The 16,878-nt window shown below is 39.2% G+C and overlaps 1 protein-coding gene across 1 annotated transcript in view; it reads right to left on the bottom strand.

The window, feature by feature from the left end:
* LOC118430131 overlaps positions 1 to 16,472 on the bottom strand; it is a 20,586-nt gene extending 4,114 nt beyond the window's left edge. The window contains exons 1-14 of the mRNA XM_035840841.1: positions 15,837 to 16,472; positions 13,659 to 13,755; positions 13,190 to 13,429; positions 9,959 to 10,384; positions 8,147 to 8,401; positions 7,235 to 7,648; positions 6,437 to 6,859; positions 5,631 to 5,806; positions 4,947 to 5,184; positions 4,068 to 4,226; positions 3,519 to 3,724; positions 3,170 to 3,291; positions 1,730 to 2,241; positions 842 to 1,023 (exon numbers count right to left, since the gene is read on the bottom strand). Of these exons, the coding sequence (XP_035696734.1) occupies positions 842 to 1,023; positions 1,730 to 2,241; positions 3,170 to 3,291; positions 3,519 to 3,724; positions 4,068 to 4,226; positions 4,947 to 5,184; positions 5,631 to 5,806; positions 6,437 to 6,859; positions 7,235 to 7,648; positions 8,147 to 8,401; positions 9,959 to 10,384; positions 13,190 to 13,429; positions 13,659 to 13,755; positions 15,837 to 16,094 (3,708 nt within the window). The 5' untranslated portion in view covers positions 16,095 to 16,472. The remainder of the gene's footprint in view (positions 1 to 841; positions 1,024 to 1,729; positions 2,242 to 3,169; positions 3,292 to 3,518; positions 3,725 to 4,067; positions 4,227 to 4,946; positions 5,185 to 5,630; positions 5,807 to 6,436; positions 6,860 to 7,234; positions 7,649 to 8,146; positions 8,402 to 9,958; positions 10,385 to 13,189; positions 13,430 to 13,658; positions 13,756 to 15,836) is intronic.
* Positions 16,473 to 16,878: the final 406 nt, after the last annotated feature.

Below are 16,878 nucleotides of genomic sequence, written 5' to 3'. Positions count from 1 at the left end.
AAGTATGTAATATGTAGTCCAATCCTACAAGTATTACATAGTCGGAGCATCAGCATGCAAGCTTTTAGTAAGTCAAGATTTGCTTGAAATTTCTAATCTAATGATCTATCAACTAAGCAAGTATGTAATATGTAGTCCAATCCTACAAGTATTACATAGTCTTTCATAACATTGATTATACATTGAGTTTACATCTAGGTAGAGTTTGATAAAGGATGATATCATGTATGACATATTCACTTGGCATCGGAGATGGTCCTTCTTGGCTTACCATGTGCCAGTTACATTGAGTTTACATCTAGGTAGAGTTTGATGAAGGATGATATTATGTATGACATAATATGTGAGGTGAGATAAGTTGAAAGCTTAGGGCCTCAGAAATCATGACAGGAAAGTTGTAATTAGTACTAAATGTTGTTCATATCATGGAACACCACCCAGTAAATATACCCTTGTAAGCACTCACTAGAGATGATAGAAAGAACTACATTTTTGTGTGCATTATTTGAGGTCCATGTTGCATTTGCTAATTGCAATCTTCATAGCATCAAGTGTAACGTTACATTCTAAGTTCAGAAAAGTCTGCACAAGTTGTTGTTTAATGGTCTTATCTCCCAACTACTAGTATCCTGTGCCGATTCCATGAAGTTCAGAAAATAATCTTCCTTCTTCTACACCTCCTGAAATGAGGGTGCATTACCATGTCCTATATCATCCTTGACAATCTCTTATCTGATTCCCAATATAATCAGACAGTTGCAAATTTTTACACTATTTGGAGTATACACTATATACTATGTACACTAAATGTATACCATTAGGATCGTCTCATGTACCCTACCTGTAGCCATTGATTTCCGTCTGTTTGTCCACTCGCCCATGATCCAGCGCCATTGGCATCCATTTGTGTGTTGAGCCTTGCTTTAGAAGCCCTCATATCATGTGTGAGTTCAGTTGAAGCAGTGATACTCTCCTCTTGTATGAGTCCCGACTCCATGCCCATTGGTTCATCGCAGCCTATCACTGTGACAGAAAACAAAGTTTTCCACAGTCACATCAAATGCCAGAAAAAAACTTCCAACAGAGTGCTTGATAGCAAGGGACTTACAACACTTACAACATCAACGTTTTTGTCCTGTATTTATTATTTACATGTATGTTTGATGGGCCCCCTTGGAAATCAACTATGCACTGTCGTAGGGGCTACCCATCTGTTTAAAGATGAAATAAATAAATAAATAAATGGGCTACAGACACTTGAAAAAGGCAAAAAAGTTGTTGTCAGCAGCTTCTACTTAAGTTAAGCACCAAGGACAAACTAATAGCTAATCTGGGTCATGTTTATATTCCTCCTGACATGTTTTTGTTTGCAGATTGTACTATCAAAGTAAAAAATATCACTGAAGAAACAGATGCATAGAGTAGAATTAAAAATGCACTGATGCATACATGTGTCATGTCCAATACATGACTCAGTGTGTAGTCTGACAGGCATAACACAAACTCTCCTATTTAGGGCTGTAACTGGAAATGTTGGGCGGGACGCTATAAGCATGATTAAATCAGACAAGACTGTGTACTGTTACATTTTTACCACAGTTTCCGGCAGATACAAGTGAATTCATAATAGGGCAGATATGTAAAGAATGTTATTTTAAAGGCTTATCAAACAGGGTAAATTAAACCAATTTCCATTTGAAAAGCAAGAGGAGGAAATTATTTCACTTACCAGCAACTGGTACATCTTCATCAATCCACCCATCACCATCATCATCTATCCCATTGGGAATCTCCTCATCAACAAACTGATCGCAGTCATTGTCAATGCCATCACCAGCAACCTGCAGAGTTCTGATGCACGCCACATTCAGGTTGAGGCCTCCAGGATAACCGTAGGACCACAGTGGAGATTGTTGACGGTAGCCATAGACAGTAATGCCAAAAGTGACGAGAGGAGAAGCATGATTCAACATGTGGGCACCACTTGTGACGGTGATGCGTGCAGCAGACAAGTTTGTTCCTGGTATCCCGGCCCATGCTGTATCAGAAGACAGCGGCATGCCGTCCATACGAAGGTCATCTCTGTGTGAAGCCTTAATGATGATGTTCACATGTTGAGTCCCGGGGGACTCAGATGGGATTTCTGCCGCAACAAACGTGTATCGAGCAGCAAATTGGCTTAAAGATGGTACAATCATCATGAATGGATCAATCAGTGAGTTGTCAGTTGTCATTGACTTGCTGCAAAGTAACAATAAACAAGAACACAGTATTGGTAATAGAAAAGGATTGATATGTATGGTAGCATCTAACACAGTTTGATTATTCAACATTGCATTTTATTTTCAATATCCTTCCTATTTCTATCACGGAGTAAAATCATATAAAAAAAACTATGTGCCAGCAGCTTCTAAATCAGAACCAAGGACAGATCCCAATGAAATATCCATGATACCCCCAGTGGCGAGCAAGTCTATTTTCACTGATGCATTGACGAAGGTTAGACATCCAGCTAAGGAGATAGGGGGATGCCAAATAGGAGTTACTTAAGCAACCTTATATGATTTTGGAAACAGTCAGACATTTCAGATAGCTATCTTTTGTAAGCGACACCGCCAGTGACAGAATCACTGTTCTTGTCACTGTTAGTGACACTGTCATTGTCACTGACGAAAGATAGTGGACTAAACCTGAATCCTTTGACCATTTCCAAATCCAGTTAGTGTCTATTTTTGTTCATCCCACTTCCCAATTATCCCTGATATTCCTCATTGTGATTTTGTTTCATTTATTACTACTTACTGGTCTAGACATCTCAAAGAAGTGGTTTGCTACATATACTTCCTTTGGATTCTGAAGTTTCTTCCCATCATAATTGGCTACAAAAGTGAGCTGCAGTGAAGCCATGCTGCAGGAACAGCTATCCAAAAAGTATTATCTCAAGCATTATATTTCAAGATCATCTAAACAGAAGAGAAGGATTAATGTTGCTACTAGGTGCATAAATGGGCTTTAAAATGTGCATATAGATATAAAGTAAAATCTTAAAAGTTCGATTCTTACAACTCTGTGCTTTGGACATCATCAAAATCTGAACATTGAGTCTTGACTAATACAGCTAATGAAGCCATTGAGCAAGCTTAAATCTGGATGTATTTGGAAGTTTTACCTGTATTGTGCTACTAAGGCAGGTTTACTGGCAGTGAGGTACTTGTACTGGTCTGAGGGTACATCAAACTCCCAAAACTCCCCTGCATGTAGAATAACGGAGGCATGTCCTGTCAGGTTGACCTGCAAGTAAATGAACAGTGGATTTTAAATTTTGTCCCTTCTGGCCTGACAAACACGATTACTAATTTCTTACTAAAAATTCTCTTTCTCCCCAACTACATTGCTTCCACTACCCTTCTACCTCTCCAATGGAAACTGTAATTTAATTTTGGAGCAAAATTACTGTCAAAGGAATAACAAGCTGTCTATGAAAATGCAGTGGTCTAAGCAGAACATGTTCTCCACACCTGTGTGTTGTCTTGGGAAGCCAGGACCCTGAAGATATCTCCAGCCTCTCTCCCGACAAGTGGAACAAGTGCAAACTCTGTGCCCCAGGTTTCCACAGGAGGGATCATCTCCACAAGATGGTCTTTTGTTGTTGCACCCTGTCCAATAATGGCTGCAAAATTGCCACTAAGTACAGCAACTGGCTCACTGGATGTGATCTTAGACCCTGAAAAGCAAAACTAACTTACTAAAGACAGAGGGAAGACTGAGTTCACTGTAAAAATATAGATAACAGAAAATACCACAAGATAGCTAGGTGTATTGTATTGTATTGTATTGTATTGTGTTGTAAAACTTGCATGCCATTTTAATTGAGGATTGGATCAGAATTTTTAGTGTTCAATAAGGGAATCTAGTGGGGTGGGTCCTTTGCATTCTAAAGGTATCCTCAACTATTGGGTACTATTTCTGGTAAAAAAAATATAGCATCTTTTGTGCAAACAAATTCAACATTCACTGATAATTTTGACAGGCACCTGTAAACAAATCATCCATATGTCTTTAGTTACCTGCCAGGTCCTCAACACTCTGAACTTGTAAGCTGTCCATTCTATCCACAGTGATAGTAAACGTCTGGCTGGCTGAGTAGTGTTGACCATTGAACTCTACTTCCTGGGTTGGTACAATGTTCACAGTGGTTCCATCCCGGATGCCAACCACCACGAACTCTGAAAAATAAATTTCAATATCATTAATAACCATTTCTTCTACAGCCCTGTCTACTTAGCCACATAATGACAGGAGATCTGTTCCATAAAGACTTCATGTGTAAAGTGATAGGATCTCGAACCAGTTACTAGTAAGCCAACTGAAGAGCTAACCTTTGAGACTTTGAGACTTCCAATGGCCATGACCAGACAGTATGATATATACCAGATCATTGTGCTGAGGAACTGCTATATATACCTAGCTCATTTTGTCAAGTACAATGAACACAGGGTCAAGGCTCAATATCCCATCCTGAGGACTGTGATACTTTCAAGTACCCTACATGTTAGAGGGAAGGCCACAAGTGCTCTGTTATGTCGATGGTTGTCACACCAGCTAGTTAGTGACTAAGGCACAGACTTCATTGAAACTGTCAGGAGGTTTTTGACATATTTTTTCCTTCAACAGAAAAAGTCATTTTGTTCAATCATTGAATGAAACTTCACAAAGAAATACTATGAAGGAATAATCTCAAGCTGTGCTTGATATGCACATGTAAATCCCTACTTAATGGTACACACTGCAGCTTTGATATACAAAACTTTTTAACTGTTAAACTTAATCTACCTACAACATGCTGGAAGGATAATTGACTACAAACAACATTCCTGCTAAAACATTTTAGATAATGTTATAGTGAGGACAGAGAGAAGGTAAATTGAATGAATAGTATTTAACACCTGTGGGATAAACTGTTGTTTTTCCTTGTATCTTTTCAGATGATGGTTCGCTACAGATGACGTAGTATTCAGTTCCAAGGACGTCTGTTGGCAATGCCAGGAAAGCATCTACGGAGAAGGTATCATGAGACATGCCGTACACCATGATAGGGCTGTCTGCTCTGACTGAGACAGCTTCTTTCCCCGTCTGGCTTCCCTTCAGCTCCACACCAGCTCGGGGCAGTTCAACAACAGCAACCTGTAAAATGTAAAACAAAGTGGAAATGTTCTCCACACAAAGCATGTTCCTTCTTCACTGACAGGTCCGGGAAAGCCTAGTACCTACATCGTGAATGTATCTTATAGTAGTTGCATCTCCAAAGGATTTATTGCTCATTTACTAAATGAAAACTTTTTGAATGCATAGTTTTTGTTAATAAAATGTACTTTCTTAATAATTCTGCAATTTTGTCATATTGTAAATCAGTAGTGCTAGATTTGAAACAGGAAGTTACGACCATTGCAATCATTCAGATAACAACTTTTTTTATAAATTACTCAATGTTATAACTTATGACTTATCACCCAATGTTTACTAAATTTCTGCTCATTATCACCTGTGTCAAGAACTAATTAAAACTTTCAGGCAGTGACAATGACCCACATTTACACTAAGTTGGGACAAGAAGAAGAAAAATTACTGACCTCGCTGGATGTAACACTGACGGAGGTGAAAAAGCCAGTGGAAGGAACGTCAACCTCAATAGAAGAAGGGGTGGACCTTGCACCAGTGATGAACAACATGGTAGTCTGATCCTCCTTGTACTCAAAATTCTCTGGAAATGCTATGATGAACTCCTTTGTACTGGAAGGATCCATTTCTGAAAAATGAATGAACTTTTGTGTAATTAATGATCATTGTTAACTGTTCCATCCATCAATTCAATCCTCTTTTTGCACTGAATTGCTGGAATGTGTCCTTAGATCAGAATAGAGCTGTTCCTTTTAAAGATCAACTGTGATTGCTAACACAAAGACTTGTTACTGGGGTATAACATTGATAGTTAGAGATAATTCCCAAAAGGCTAACTGTTGAGGTAACATTAGTACTGTTGTTGGCATAAAGTAACATTGAATCAAAACATGTAAAGATTACTGTTTCAAATTCAGAGTCACAACAGTCAGCATACAGCATTTATTACAGCTTATCTATTGAGGAAGTCAGTGTTGTGGACACCGGGATGGATGTAGTGATGGCAAAAAAGTTTGCAGGCTTTCCTGTTGGTTACCTTCCAGCCAGTGGGTGGTCATCATTCCATGCAGTGATTATGAAAGCAAAAGTTATTGTGTTGTGCATCAAGACAGCATACTATTAGACCCTACAATGAGGATGTAGTAACTGTTGTAGATTTGGGTGATTCACAGTAACATTGACAGGGAACAAGTGTGTCCATCTGCAATGAACAGTAGCTTGAGAGCTGTAAGAGACAAATTGAATGCAAACAGCCCACCTCCATATACTTCAACTTCACACAATGTCAGTGACCCTTGGACTGGGAGGTGGATCCCGACATACCGACCCCTCAGGCCTCTGCAGTCCACTGGAAAGCCAACTTGGTTTGTTGTTACCCTTTGTTGAGCCTCACACGGGGAGTTCAGCATCACCACTGGATTATCCCCGACGTGTACCATGAAGTTATCCAGCCGTGTGAAGCAGCAATCCAGCCGGTTGAACACCACCACCTCATCAACAAAGTAGCTGGTGCCCAGATCAACATGCCACCAATTGCTGCTCCCATCCAATGTGTGGGTACAAGATCCATGATAAAAGACTGCATCTCTGTTGCCATCCACAGCTAAATGTGCAAAACTGCCGTAAACAGTGATTGACTGTTCAGCTGGCTGACCCAAAGCAAGATTGGTCCTGTCTCTGGCTTCAAAGAGAATTCCAAATAGGGAATCGAGATTAGTCAAATATCTATTCCTATCATGTATTTGATTATATGTGAAAAAGAAATGTTCCTAAACATTTCCGACACAATTAGTCAGGAACCATTTTTCTAGTTTCAGAGACTAGATAACAATATTTCATCATACAAGTGTTCTAAAACATGCTTTATCTATTCACATTTAATTTAATAAGAGTTTTGCACTGTATTACACTATACTCTATAGAAAAATGACAACTAGATTACATCAAACATTTTAATTTTGATGCAGGAACAGTGACTGTAGATAATGTAAAAATTACAGCTACATTTTACTGCTTGTGGCATGAAATAATGTGGGTGAATCATATGCATATGTACCTTCATACACCTCAACTTCACACAAGTGGAAGTACTCCCTTCTTGGTATGAGAATCCCCACATATTGCCCCAACAGCCCATAACAGCTGATGGTATAGTTGCTTTCCTTGGTCTGTACTGGCTGATTGGCTGCACACAATGGGTTGTCCTGGACTCTTTCGTTATCTCCGACATAGACATTAAAGCCATCAAGCCGCTGCCAGGTCCATCCGTCCATTCGGTTGAAGATGACAACCCGATCAATCCGCCGGGATAAAACGAGGTCCACACGCCACCAGGGATTTGAGTCGCTATTAGTATGGAAGCAGTTGCCTCTGTCACCATCCACACCTAACTCAGCACCAAGGCCTGCGATAGTACTTGACTGTGCAGCAGGCATGCCAAGAGCTATGTTCCTCGGGCCATCACTTGCAGCTGACCAGAAAAGCAAAAATAACTTTGGTGCCATGATATGAAGGAGCATGTGCTCTCTGTGAAGCAACCAGCTGTACTTTTAATGTGTACAAGCTGATATACATTATGACGTATGATTACCTGGCTTAACAGGTATCCAAGGGTCTAGCATATTCTTTCCTGTATGAAGCTTATCTGACTATAACATCATTACCATACGTCAATTATATCTTTTCTTCTTTTTCTATACTAATAAGTCTCTTTCATTTCTTCGAAGGCCCTCTTTCTCTCAAGATGGCAAATGATATCAAAATTTGGGGTTACTAGTATCCTTGGGTTAGACTGCTTAATCTTAGAGATCTGGAAAATGCAATGCTTAATACACCTGTCATGAGGAGCTTTGCAACAAGATCAAACTAAGACATCGTTTGACAACCTTAACATCATGTCTATAAACTATATGTACAAAAGAAATGTGATGATGATTCCCTATGACAAAAGATGAGGATGTGCACAAACCTTGGGTTGATACTAAAGACCAATCGTACATGTTCCCGACTGCTGTGCTCACTTTCTCCTCATCGGAGCAGAGCTTTCTTTTCAAATAGCAGCTGGAGCCGGAGTTGAACTGAAAGGACAGGCATGAGGACGCTGCACAGCAGGCAACTGCACAGAACTGGAGGGTTACACCATAGTGGATGGCCAAATTGTCATCACTGTAACAGTCGGTTTGTGGGACGTGGCGAAATGTTGACAGTCCACACATGTCAGCTCCTAAAATAAAAGCATGTAGAATTTGCTAGGAACATATCAGTTGAACTGCAATGTCCAGCAAAAGTCAGCCTTTTTTAAGCCTTCAATGACCAAGCTGTCTTGAGTAAAATCCTTGAGTCGCAATATTCAGCATTAAAGGTTTCATTTCCTAAAGGAAAACCTTTCAGACATGGAGTACAATGTAGATGGTCAACCTTCACTAAAGCACTGGTACCAACTGGTCCTACATTGGGTGATGGATTAGTTATTACATTTTACTGAGTGTACGTGTAAGGAAACGTTGGTGCTGGAAATAAAGGGTTGTGTAAAAAGAGTCTCTTTATTCAGTGACTCACTAACCTGATCAAACTATTCATGGTACTCTCTATCCTCCAACTGAACAGCAAACAATCCATGCCAGTACAAATGTACCAAGACTCAATAGTTATTCTAAAAACCAATAAACTTCACAACTGTCTTTCCTTAAATAAAATGGCCACAAGCCTTTAAACACGGAACATGGGACGATGTACACAAGCAATTTATACAACATCATGCAGCCATGATGATTCTTTCCAGAGAATGAATTAGACAAAATCTACAGCTGGGGTGCCTTCCAAAAAAAATGAGCAGCATTTTGGCTTCAATCAAGGACCATCAAGGTTGGCTTACAGAATGACTCAAAAACACTATGCACTCCAACCTGCAGTTTAACTTGAAAGGCAGCTGGTGTGTTATGCCAAAGGGCGGTTATATCGGCTATATGGATACAGATACAGAATCTGATACAGAGTAAAAAACCTCGTTGGAAGCAAACTGATATATTCATTGCGGACACTTTTATTTACAGGCTATGGTACACACATGTACCTTATTCAAGCACACCAATATGAAAAGTTTTCAAATACCATTAGGTATGGTCACTAATACCTTTCCCAACATTCTGTGACCTGACTAGAATTAGTCATGACTACAATTTTTATTACAATAAGATTCTGAATTTAGCAAGCAGAAGATTCCACATGGCCAGAACTTGCATAAATATAAGGATACCTCTTTGATCATAGTCAAGAGCTACATTGTGTAGGTACCACAAATGTACACAGTGAAAAGCTGACTACACAGTATCAAGATTTGATCAGTGCAATAGGAACTCGTCTGGAAGAGGCAAATTTAAGGCAAATCGTGATTGAAAATTATGATACATTGGTTTAAAATAGCAACATGGTCACAAGTTGCCCTGAAGAAAACTGGCTCAGATTGACATGTGTTATAGAATGACAATGATCACAGTGTAAGCTTATGCACACATACATAAACATTATGACACTCTAATATAATTGCAAAGCCTCTATAATAATAGGCATTTACAACTATGCTGTTACTAAATGCTGCATAAATCTGATCTCACTAATCTTAATAAAACAGGATCAAGAGCTTATGGGACAGCTCAAAAAACAACTGATTTACTGGGATAAACACTTCTCTTGTACATTTTGTATGCTTGATAATGCACTAGTCAAATTGTACACTATCATTGATGGCTACATGAAATGTTAGAGCTTGAAATGAACCTACCTGCCCTTGCTCCAAAGAAGTTCACCTCTCGTAACCAAGGCTGCCAGGTCCCATATGTTTCTGTGGCATTGAATTTCCAGAATCGACCGGTGGCGGAGAAGCCCCCAAATTCCTGTAACTCAGATGAAGCTGCCACATCTGTTACTGTCACCACGTCTTCCCAGTTGTATGGATCAGACGTTACCGATGTTTGGAGCCGGAACTTTGAAATGTCATGGGTTGTGTCTCCGTTGTTGGTGATGCCGATCTTAGAAAGTGTGTAAGGCCCAACAAGGTCGAAGATGATGTACCACGGGCCTCGACCACTTGGGTTCCAGTGGGAATAATAATTACCGTCAAGAACTTTGTCGGCACCAGCAGCTTGGGGCCACTGTGTTACTGTTGCGTCAATTGCCCAGTCACTGGATCTCTGCAGCCAATTGTAATCTTGTGGAGAAGAATGATAATAATCTTTATTGCATGTCCATATCCGTAGGCTAAATGCACAAATGATCACAAGTGGTCTAAATAATAGTAGGACAGATGTGAGGTGTGAGGTGAAAAATTGGCCAGTCAACTTCACTTACACCAAGCAGCACATGAAATTTACATGATGAAGGTAAGGCAATGTTTTCATGATCAAGCAAAAAAAGAGTGTCCGGGGTGGGAGTCATTGGGTTAATTCTTTTATTATCAAAGATCAATAAAAATAGGAGCTTGAGTTTCAAACCTCCAATCACAATAGATAAATTAGATAACAAAGAAGGGCTTGAGGAGGCTTAGTTCTGTACTCTATGTTGTGTCGCTGGTTGCAAACTTATTTCATTGATTGTTTCACTATATCAACCAGGTACAGTCAAACCTGTATTAGGGGCCACCTCTACAGAGGGGCCACCTGTCCATAGTGGCCACTTTTTGTCGGTCCCTTGGGTATTTTATCTACAAGTTACCACCTCTATACAGAAGCCACCTGTCTATAGTGGCCAAATTTGTCCCGTCCCTTGAGTGGCCGCTATAGACAGGTTTGACTGTAGATGACAACATCAAGTTCACACAGGAGTCTAGTCATGATCCCTATGCTAGACACTTACTATCACAGAGAAGGATAGCAACCTGCAATAATGACCAGTATCTGGCCTTCAAATCTCATGCACCACTGATTGAAACACAAATTCAGGCAGTGATTAAAAGTCTCTTCCACTGGGGAGACAACACAATTACCTCAAAGCCAAAACAAAATAGACAAGTGTGGCTACAAAAACTGGCTACCAAAGCTCGAACCCCCACACTCCAAGTATGCACTCATTAGTCACTCGTTCTCATTGAAATGTCGAAAATGGCATTTTTTGGGTCGAAAAATAAATCGGCTTTATTTTCAGTGAAAACTACCTGGTTGTTTAGGAAAATTCCTCTTTTAACCGTAGCCAAAAAATGGCAACTTATTATTTTCGGTCCCATTGGTAATACATTACAGGGCAGGTAACAAACGTTACCAGTAACGTTTGTTACAACAGTAAACCCTGTTTTCTTCTAAAGGACTTACCTTATTGACTACATCATTTAGGTATAAGTGGATGTCCCAATGGACATTTGAAAAGTGGGCAGCTTTTTTATACCAGGTCAGATAGAAAGCTAAGACAGCATCGAACAATGGTAACGTTTGTTACAGTCATTTCTGTACAACATTTTGTTAAGCAAGGTGGGATACAAATAACAGTCAACAACCCTTTCTTGTTTCTTTAGGAAGCGAGAAAAACTGTACAGCGTCACAAAAACTGGCATTTCTAGTCTTATACGTGGATAATAAAACCGTGGCAACCATCATACTCGTGGTGGTAACGTTTGTTACAGAATCTGGCAACAGGCATAAACCACCTCACACAGCCTCCAAGATCAGTGATAGGAGCGATCTGACGTGATCGGTCAGAGGGCCTGGTCAGCTGGTTTTACCTACCGAACAATCATTCTGGGAACTGAATTGTTAGATTTTGGCTACTATTTGAATTCTTCGTTTCTTCTCAGGCGACAGCCATTTTTTAGGGTGTGAAATCCCACCCGTGGCTATAATAATCTTCTAAGTCATCAAACAATACGAATGTTGTTGTGCATCTTTTGTAAAACATTACAGGGGTTATGGACAAATGAAGGAACCAGTGATGTTGTCATAGTATAATTTTCTCCATATCAAGCCGTAAAGTCAGGCAACAGCATTTCGACATTTAAATGAGAACGAGCCTAGTGCATATACATGGACACTATTTCAATCTCAAATCCACAGAATTCTGATATCCTTGACCACGAACCCTGCTGGTTTGGATAAAGAGACAGCACATAAGAGAATTTTCAGTAGGAAAGGAGGCCTAATTGTACCAAACTTTCCAGAACTTGGAACCTGGCGCTCTCACCCCTGCAAGACAACATTAACTCCTGCACTCAAACAGGAGCTATTTGACCCATTTGCATCAAGTCATTTGCATCAACCTTGTCTTGAATTTGTCTGACTTGCAGCAGTTTTGGTTCCTATGACTACTGCTCTTCAAAAGGTCTGCTCAGTGTCACTGATGAAAGGTAGTGGAGGCTACATGAAATGTCTGACTGTGTCCAAAATCTTGTCCAGTTGCTTATGTGGCTATTATTTGGTGTATACAGGTAATTTTTTATCTAGAAGAAGTTTGTTTGTTTGTTTTATTGCGATCTCCATTAGTGTACATCATAAAATCATGCCACTACTCTTCCTGGAGTCATAATAATAAGAATAAATGACATACATGAAATGAAAAAGAAACAACTTAACATCAAAAGCGGATAATTAGCGGATAATTAGCGTAAAATAATAAGCAGAGGTCAGAGGTCAAACTAAAGAAGTGATCATACATAACGAATAATGAATAGCAGAAGAAGTTAACTTAATTGATTGAAACACAATCCAATCAAAAGTGTACTAATAACACAACATAAATATAGAACTTAGATATACTGAAATATAAAAAGTGTAATGCTAGTTCACCATTATCCGCGAGGTAACCTAATATTAGTTTTACTTACAAACAGGGAAAAATTTAGGGATATCAAGTCGATGGTCAGTGGTTCCAAATTGCATTTTTGTTAGGTATTTAGTTTGAAACAGTCTTGAATACAACGGATAAAGGATATCCCGGGCCTGCGGATAAAGGTAAACTAGCCTTACATGTGGATCTGTGATCATTAATACAGAAGTTACAAACAGCAGGTCTTTTGGTAATCAGACCTTACCACAGTCTGGTATGTCACAACGCTCCCACCAGGTGTTGGGATCCATGGTGAGGCACCAAATCTCGTGCCAGCCGTCCGGATTCCGGCAGTAGTTCTCCTCCAGCCCTGATGACGGATATTTAGCGGGTGTCGTGTCGTGTTTATGAGGCGTCTGACTGTCCCAGCGCTGACACGTCTTGCCTGTTTCAGTCACAGAGACTGTTCCTCGGTAGGATACGCCATTTCCCTCCTGGCAATTTACTGGGTGATGAAAATTCATATAGTGGTATTAAAAAATGCTATCTTGAACCTTCAAGTGGGCTTCAGAAAAATATAGCATGTATAGCAAAAATTACAGAATTAATCTATAATACAGGCATGAAACAGAAAGAAATTATATTTTAAGTCTTTAATTTTCAACCAGGTAAAGACAAGCGTCAACTTAAGGTATTTCCAAAACTGTCTTGAAATCAACTTCGGGAATCCATACCTTTCGAATAAGCTCCCTTGTAGAATCCTAGAAGGACCAGCAATGCCAGTGCCAATGCCCCTTTTGGGATTCTTTGCTTTGACTCCATCACGGGATCCTGGTAACATGGGGTAAAAGATTATAAATCTTGAAGACATAAAAATCAATATATCTAAAACGATGGTTCCTGAAGGAGAAACTTTTCCTTATGCTGCAGCTAAGTCTTCTCTGGTTTTCTACTTCAACATGTTTGTTCCATGTCCTAGTTACAAAATTTGTAATAATCATTATGGTGATTTGAATTTAACTTCAGAATGCAAAAAAATGTCACACATAGAAAAAAGTAGGGAAGGCAGAAAAGCCCGCTTTTCTCCAACACATACATACATGTTGTCATACATTGTACCTGTTACAACTGCTGTACGATGAAATTTTATCTATTGTGCCTGTCATATGGTGGAGTAATCCCTTGTCACACATTGTACCAGCAACAAAGTGGCACATACAATACATGACTGAGTATTGTACAATCATGCAGCATTTGCACCCTCAATACAAAATGTCAAATGTATGTAACATTTTGATTAGCCAGTCAAATGCCTGTCCTTCAAACCTGAAAGAAAACCTATATCAGCCCATCTAATACTCATCTCAGTTAGAGTAATCCATAATTTGACACTTGGAGGGTTTTACTTTCCATAATTTTTAAATATCCCACGGACATATCACACAAAAATAGAGAGAAAACTAGAGTTCGGCGACCTCATACCTCCATGAAAAATTCAGAGCTTTCGTAACTTTCATGCAATTGACTAACACATTAACATAATAAGTTCCTCATTACCATATTTGGTATCTGCTTATATTCCACCTATCGTAATTAACATGTGTTACATGTATTGAGGTCCAGTTATTGAAAACAATGGAACTATACAATTTCCTCATTAATTATGCAAATTAAGTCCTCATTTGCATAACATGTATATCATTATGAACATCTTTGCCTAAGCTACCCGCGTGCCTAAAATGCAGGCAATCCGTCGTTTCTTTCTGCAGTTATCCTCTTTGGAGTGTCTTGACAAAAACACCCATGCAGTTCCACAATTAAATGTTAGGGGGCTGAAACTTTCCCCACTTTTTCATGACACCAAAAGCTATCTACCACCAAAATATCAAGACCATAGCATGTCTGGAACAAGAGATACATTGAAAAAACTGCTATGATAGAATATTCTCATTAATTATGCAAATGTACTCCTGTTTTGCATAATTAGTATCTTATCTTGTAAAACATTGTCTAAGGTACCTACATACCAAAAATGATGAAAATCCGTCGTTCCCTTCTTGAGTTATCGTCTTCAGAAGTTTTTGACAAAAATGCCCCTGCTTTCCCAAAACTAGACGCTAGGGGGCCCAAACTTATGTCACTTATTTCTGAGCACAAGAGCTATCTAAAACTTCAAAAGCGTGACCATAGCTTGCTCAGAACACGAGATAGCAAACCCGGAAGTTGCGCTGCAGTACCAAGGGAAGCCGCTAGGGGGACCAAAATCTAATCATTTCCAGCTTTTATCACACCCTACCAACACACCAAGTATGAAACCAATCCACCAAGCTGTTCTTGAGTTATCTTGTTTACACACAGACAGACAGACAGACAGACAGACACACAGACAAACACAGGGTAAAATATAACCTCCATGACATTTCATGGAGGTAATTAAGGCCATAAAGTTTTGCCTGAACGAACAACTGAAGGTAGAGGCCTTTGGTTCACTTAGTGTAATACCTATAATATACAATATGCATCTCAATATTTGATATTCGTAAGCTAATATTATGATGAAGCCACCTGGACTGCCAAAATTAACCCTACACGTACATTCATGTACACAGGTTGGACAGCCTGTTTATAATCATGTATATCATGACTTCAATGTTGCAACAGCCTTTGATTTTAATCATGTAACTTGTGTAACACCACAGTATGCAAAATACCTTCCTTCTGGTATGATACTAACAGTATCTGACATCTGTATCTATCATTTGCCATGTATCTGACAAGATAGTGCAGTCATTGGTTCAGATATGCATCCATCTCTCAGCTGTCAGGACATCAAGCTTTAAGAAAAGCTTCACTACTTTCCAAGGATTTCTATCATAGTAGCAAGTAAAAACTGTGCAGCACAAGAAACTTACCTTCCGCTCATGGAAACTCAATGATGTGTAGTCATCATACTTCTGCTCGTACAGGGACCCTGGGTGAGTTGTCCTCCACAGGTCTGTTGTACTGTCACTTCTGCAGTCCACAAGCTCTACTGTGTAATACTTGACAAAACTCATTACTAATTCTAAACAAGTCATAGGGACATCAAATATTGATAGGACTAGGATTTCTATCCTCAATGATCCACTTTTCATGATCTTTACTCCTTTTGTACATCCCTTTTTTGCCATTTAAAGGTACATGATATAGAATATGTTCTTTTGTTACTGCTGCCAGGATGGGTTGTAAAGATTCTCATTGTGAACTTTGCTGTCATATAAGCTATGTAAACATAGATTTAAGCTGGATTTGTAGACAATTTAGTGCCAATTTCCTCCCTTTCACTAGTTTTTCTTCAGTGTAAAGAGTCCCTAGGATCTAGCTTTCAAAGAGGCCTTTCCAAGACACTCAGTTTTGCACAATACCTTCATTGAAAATGCATGATAGATTCTAACTTTTTCAAAATACTTAATCTTTCTCTGAACACATTTCGATCTTCTTTTAATGAAAGTGTCAATGTTTGCCTCATCCCTCACAACTTTTGTTGCAAGGTCTGAAAAACATGACATACGTAACTATATCAATAAAGAAAACATGCCCTAGTCGGAGCCCTACAGAGAACTGCTTTTTAAGGAATGTTTTTGCAAGCCATTATATATTGTGCCTTTTATAAACGAGTAAAATATGTACCTTACTTATAATAATATATCTTAAAGTTTGCTTGTGTTAGTAGGCTTACAGCCATTAAGATGTATCAGTTTGCACAAATGTATTTCGTGACAAGATTCAAACTCCACATTATGTGCCGTAGAAGAATTTTGACAAACATGGTTACAGTATACCTTTCACCGTGAGCTGTTTTTCCACCCTAATCTAATGTATAGATTTACAGTTTCAATTCTTCCTCTCTACATGCTGGTATAACAGCCTTTAATTCAACTGCTACAGCCAATATATAGCAGATATATGGATGGA

The sequence above is a fragment of the Branchiostoma floridae genome, chromosome 14, assembly GCF_000003815.2.
Source record: "Branchiostoma floridae strain S238N-H82 chromosome 14, Bfl_VNyyK, whole genome shotgun sequence".
NCBI classification, from domain to species: domain Eukaryota; kingdom Metazoa; phylum Chordata; class Leptocardii; order Amphioxiformes; family Branchiostomatidae; genus Branchiostoma; species Branchiostoma floridae.
This window is presented reverse-complemented; position numbering and strand designations above follow the sequence as displayed.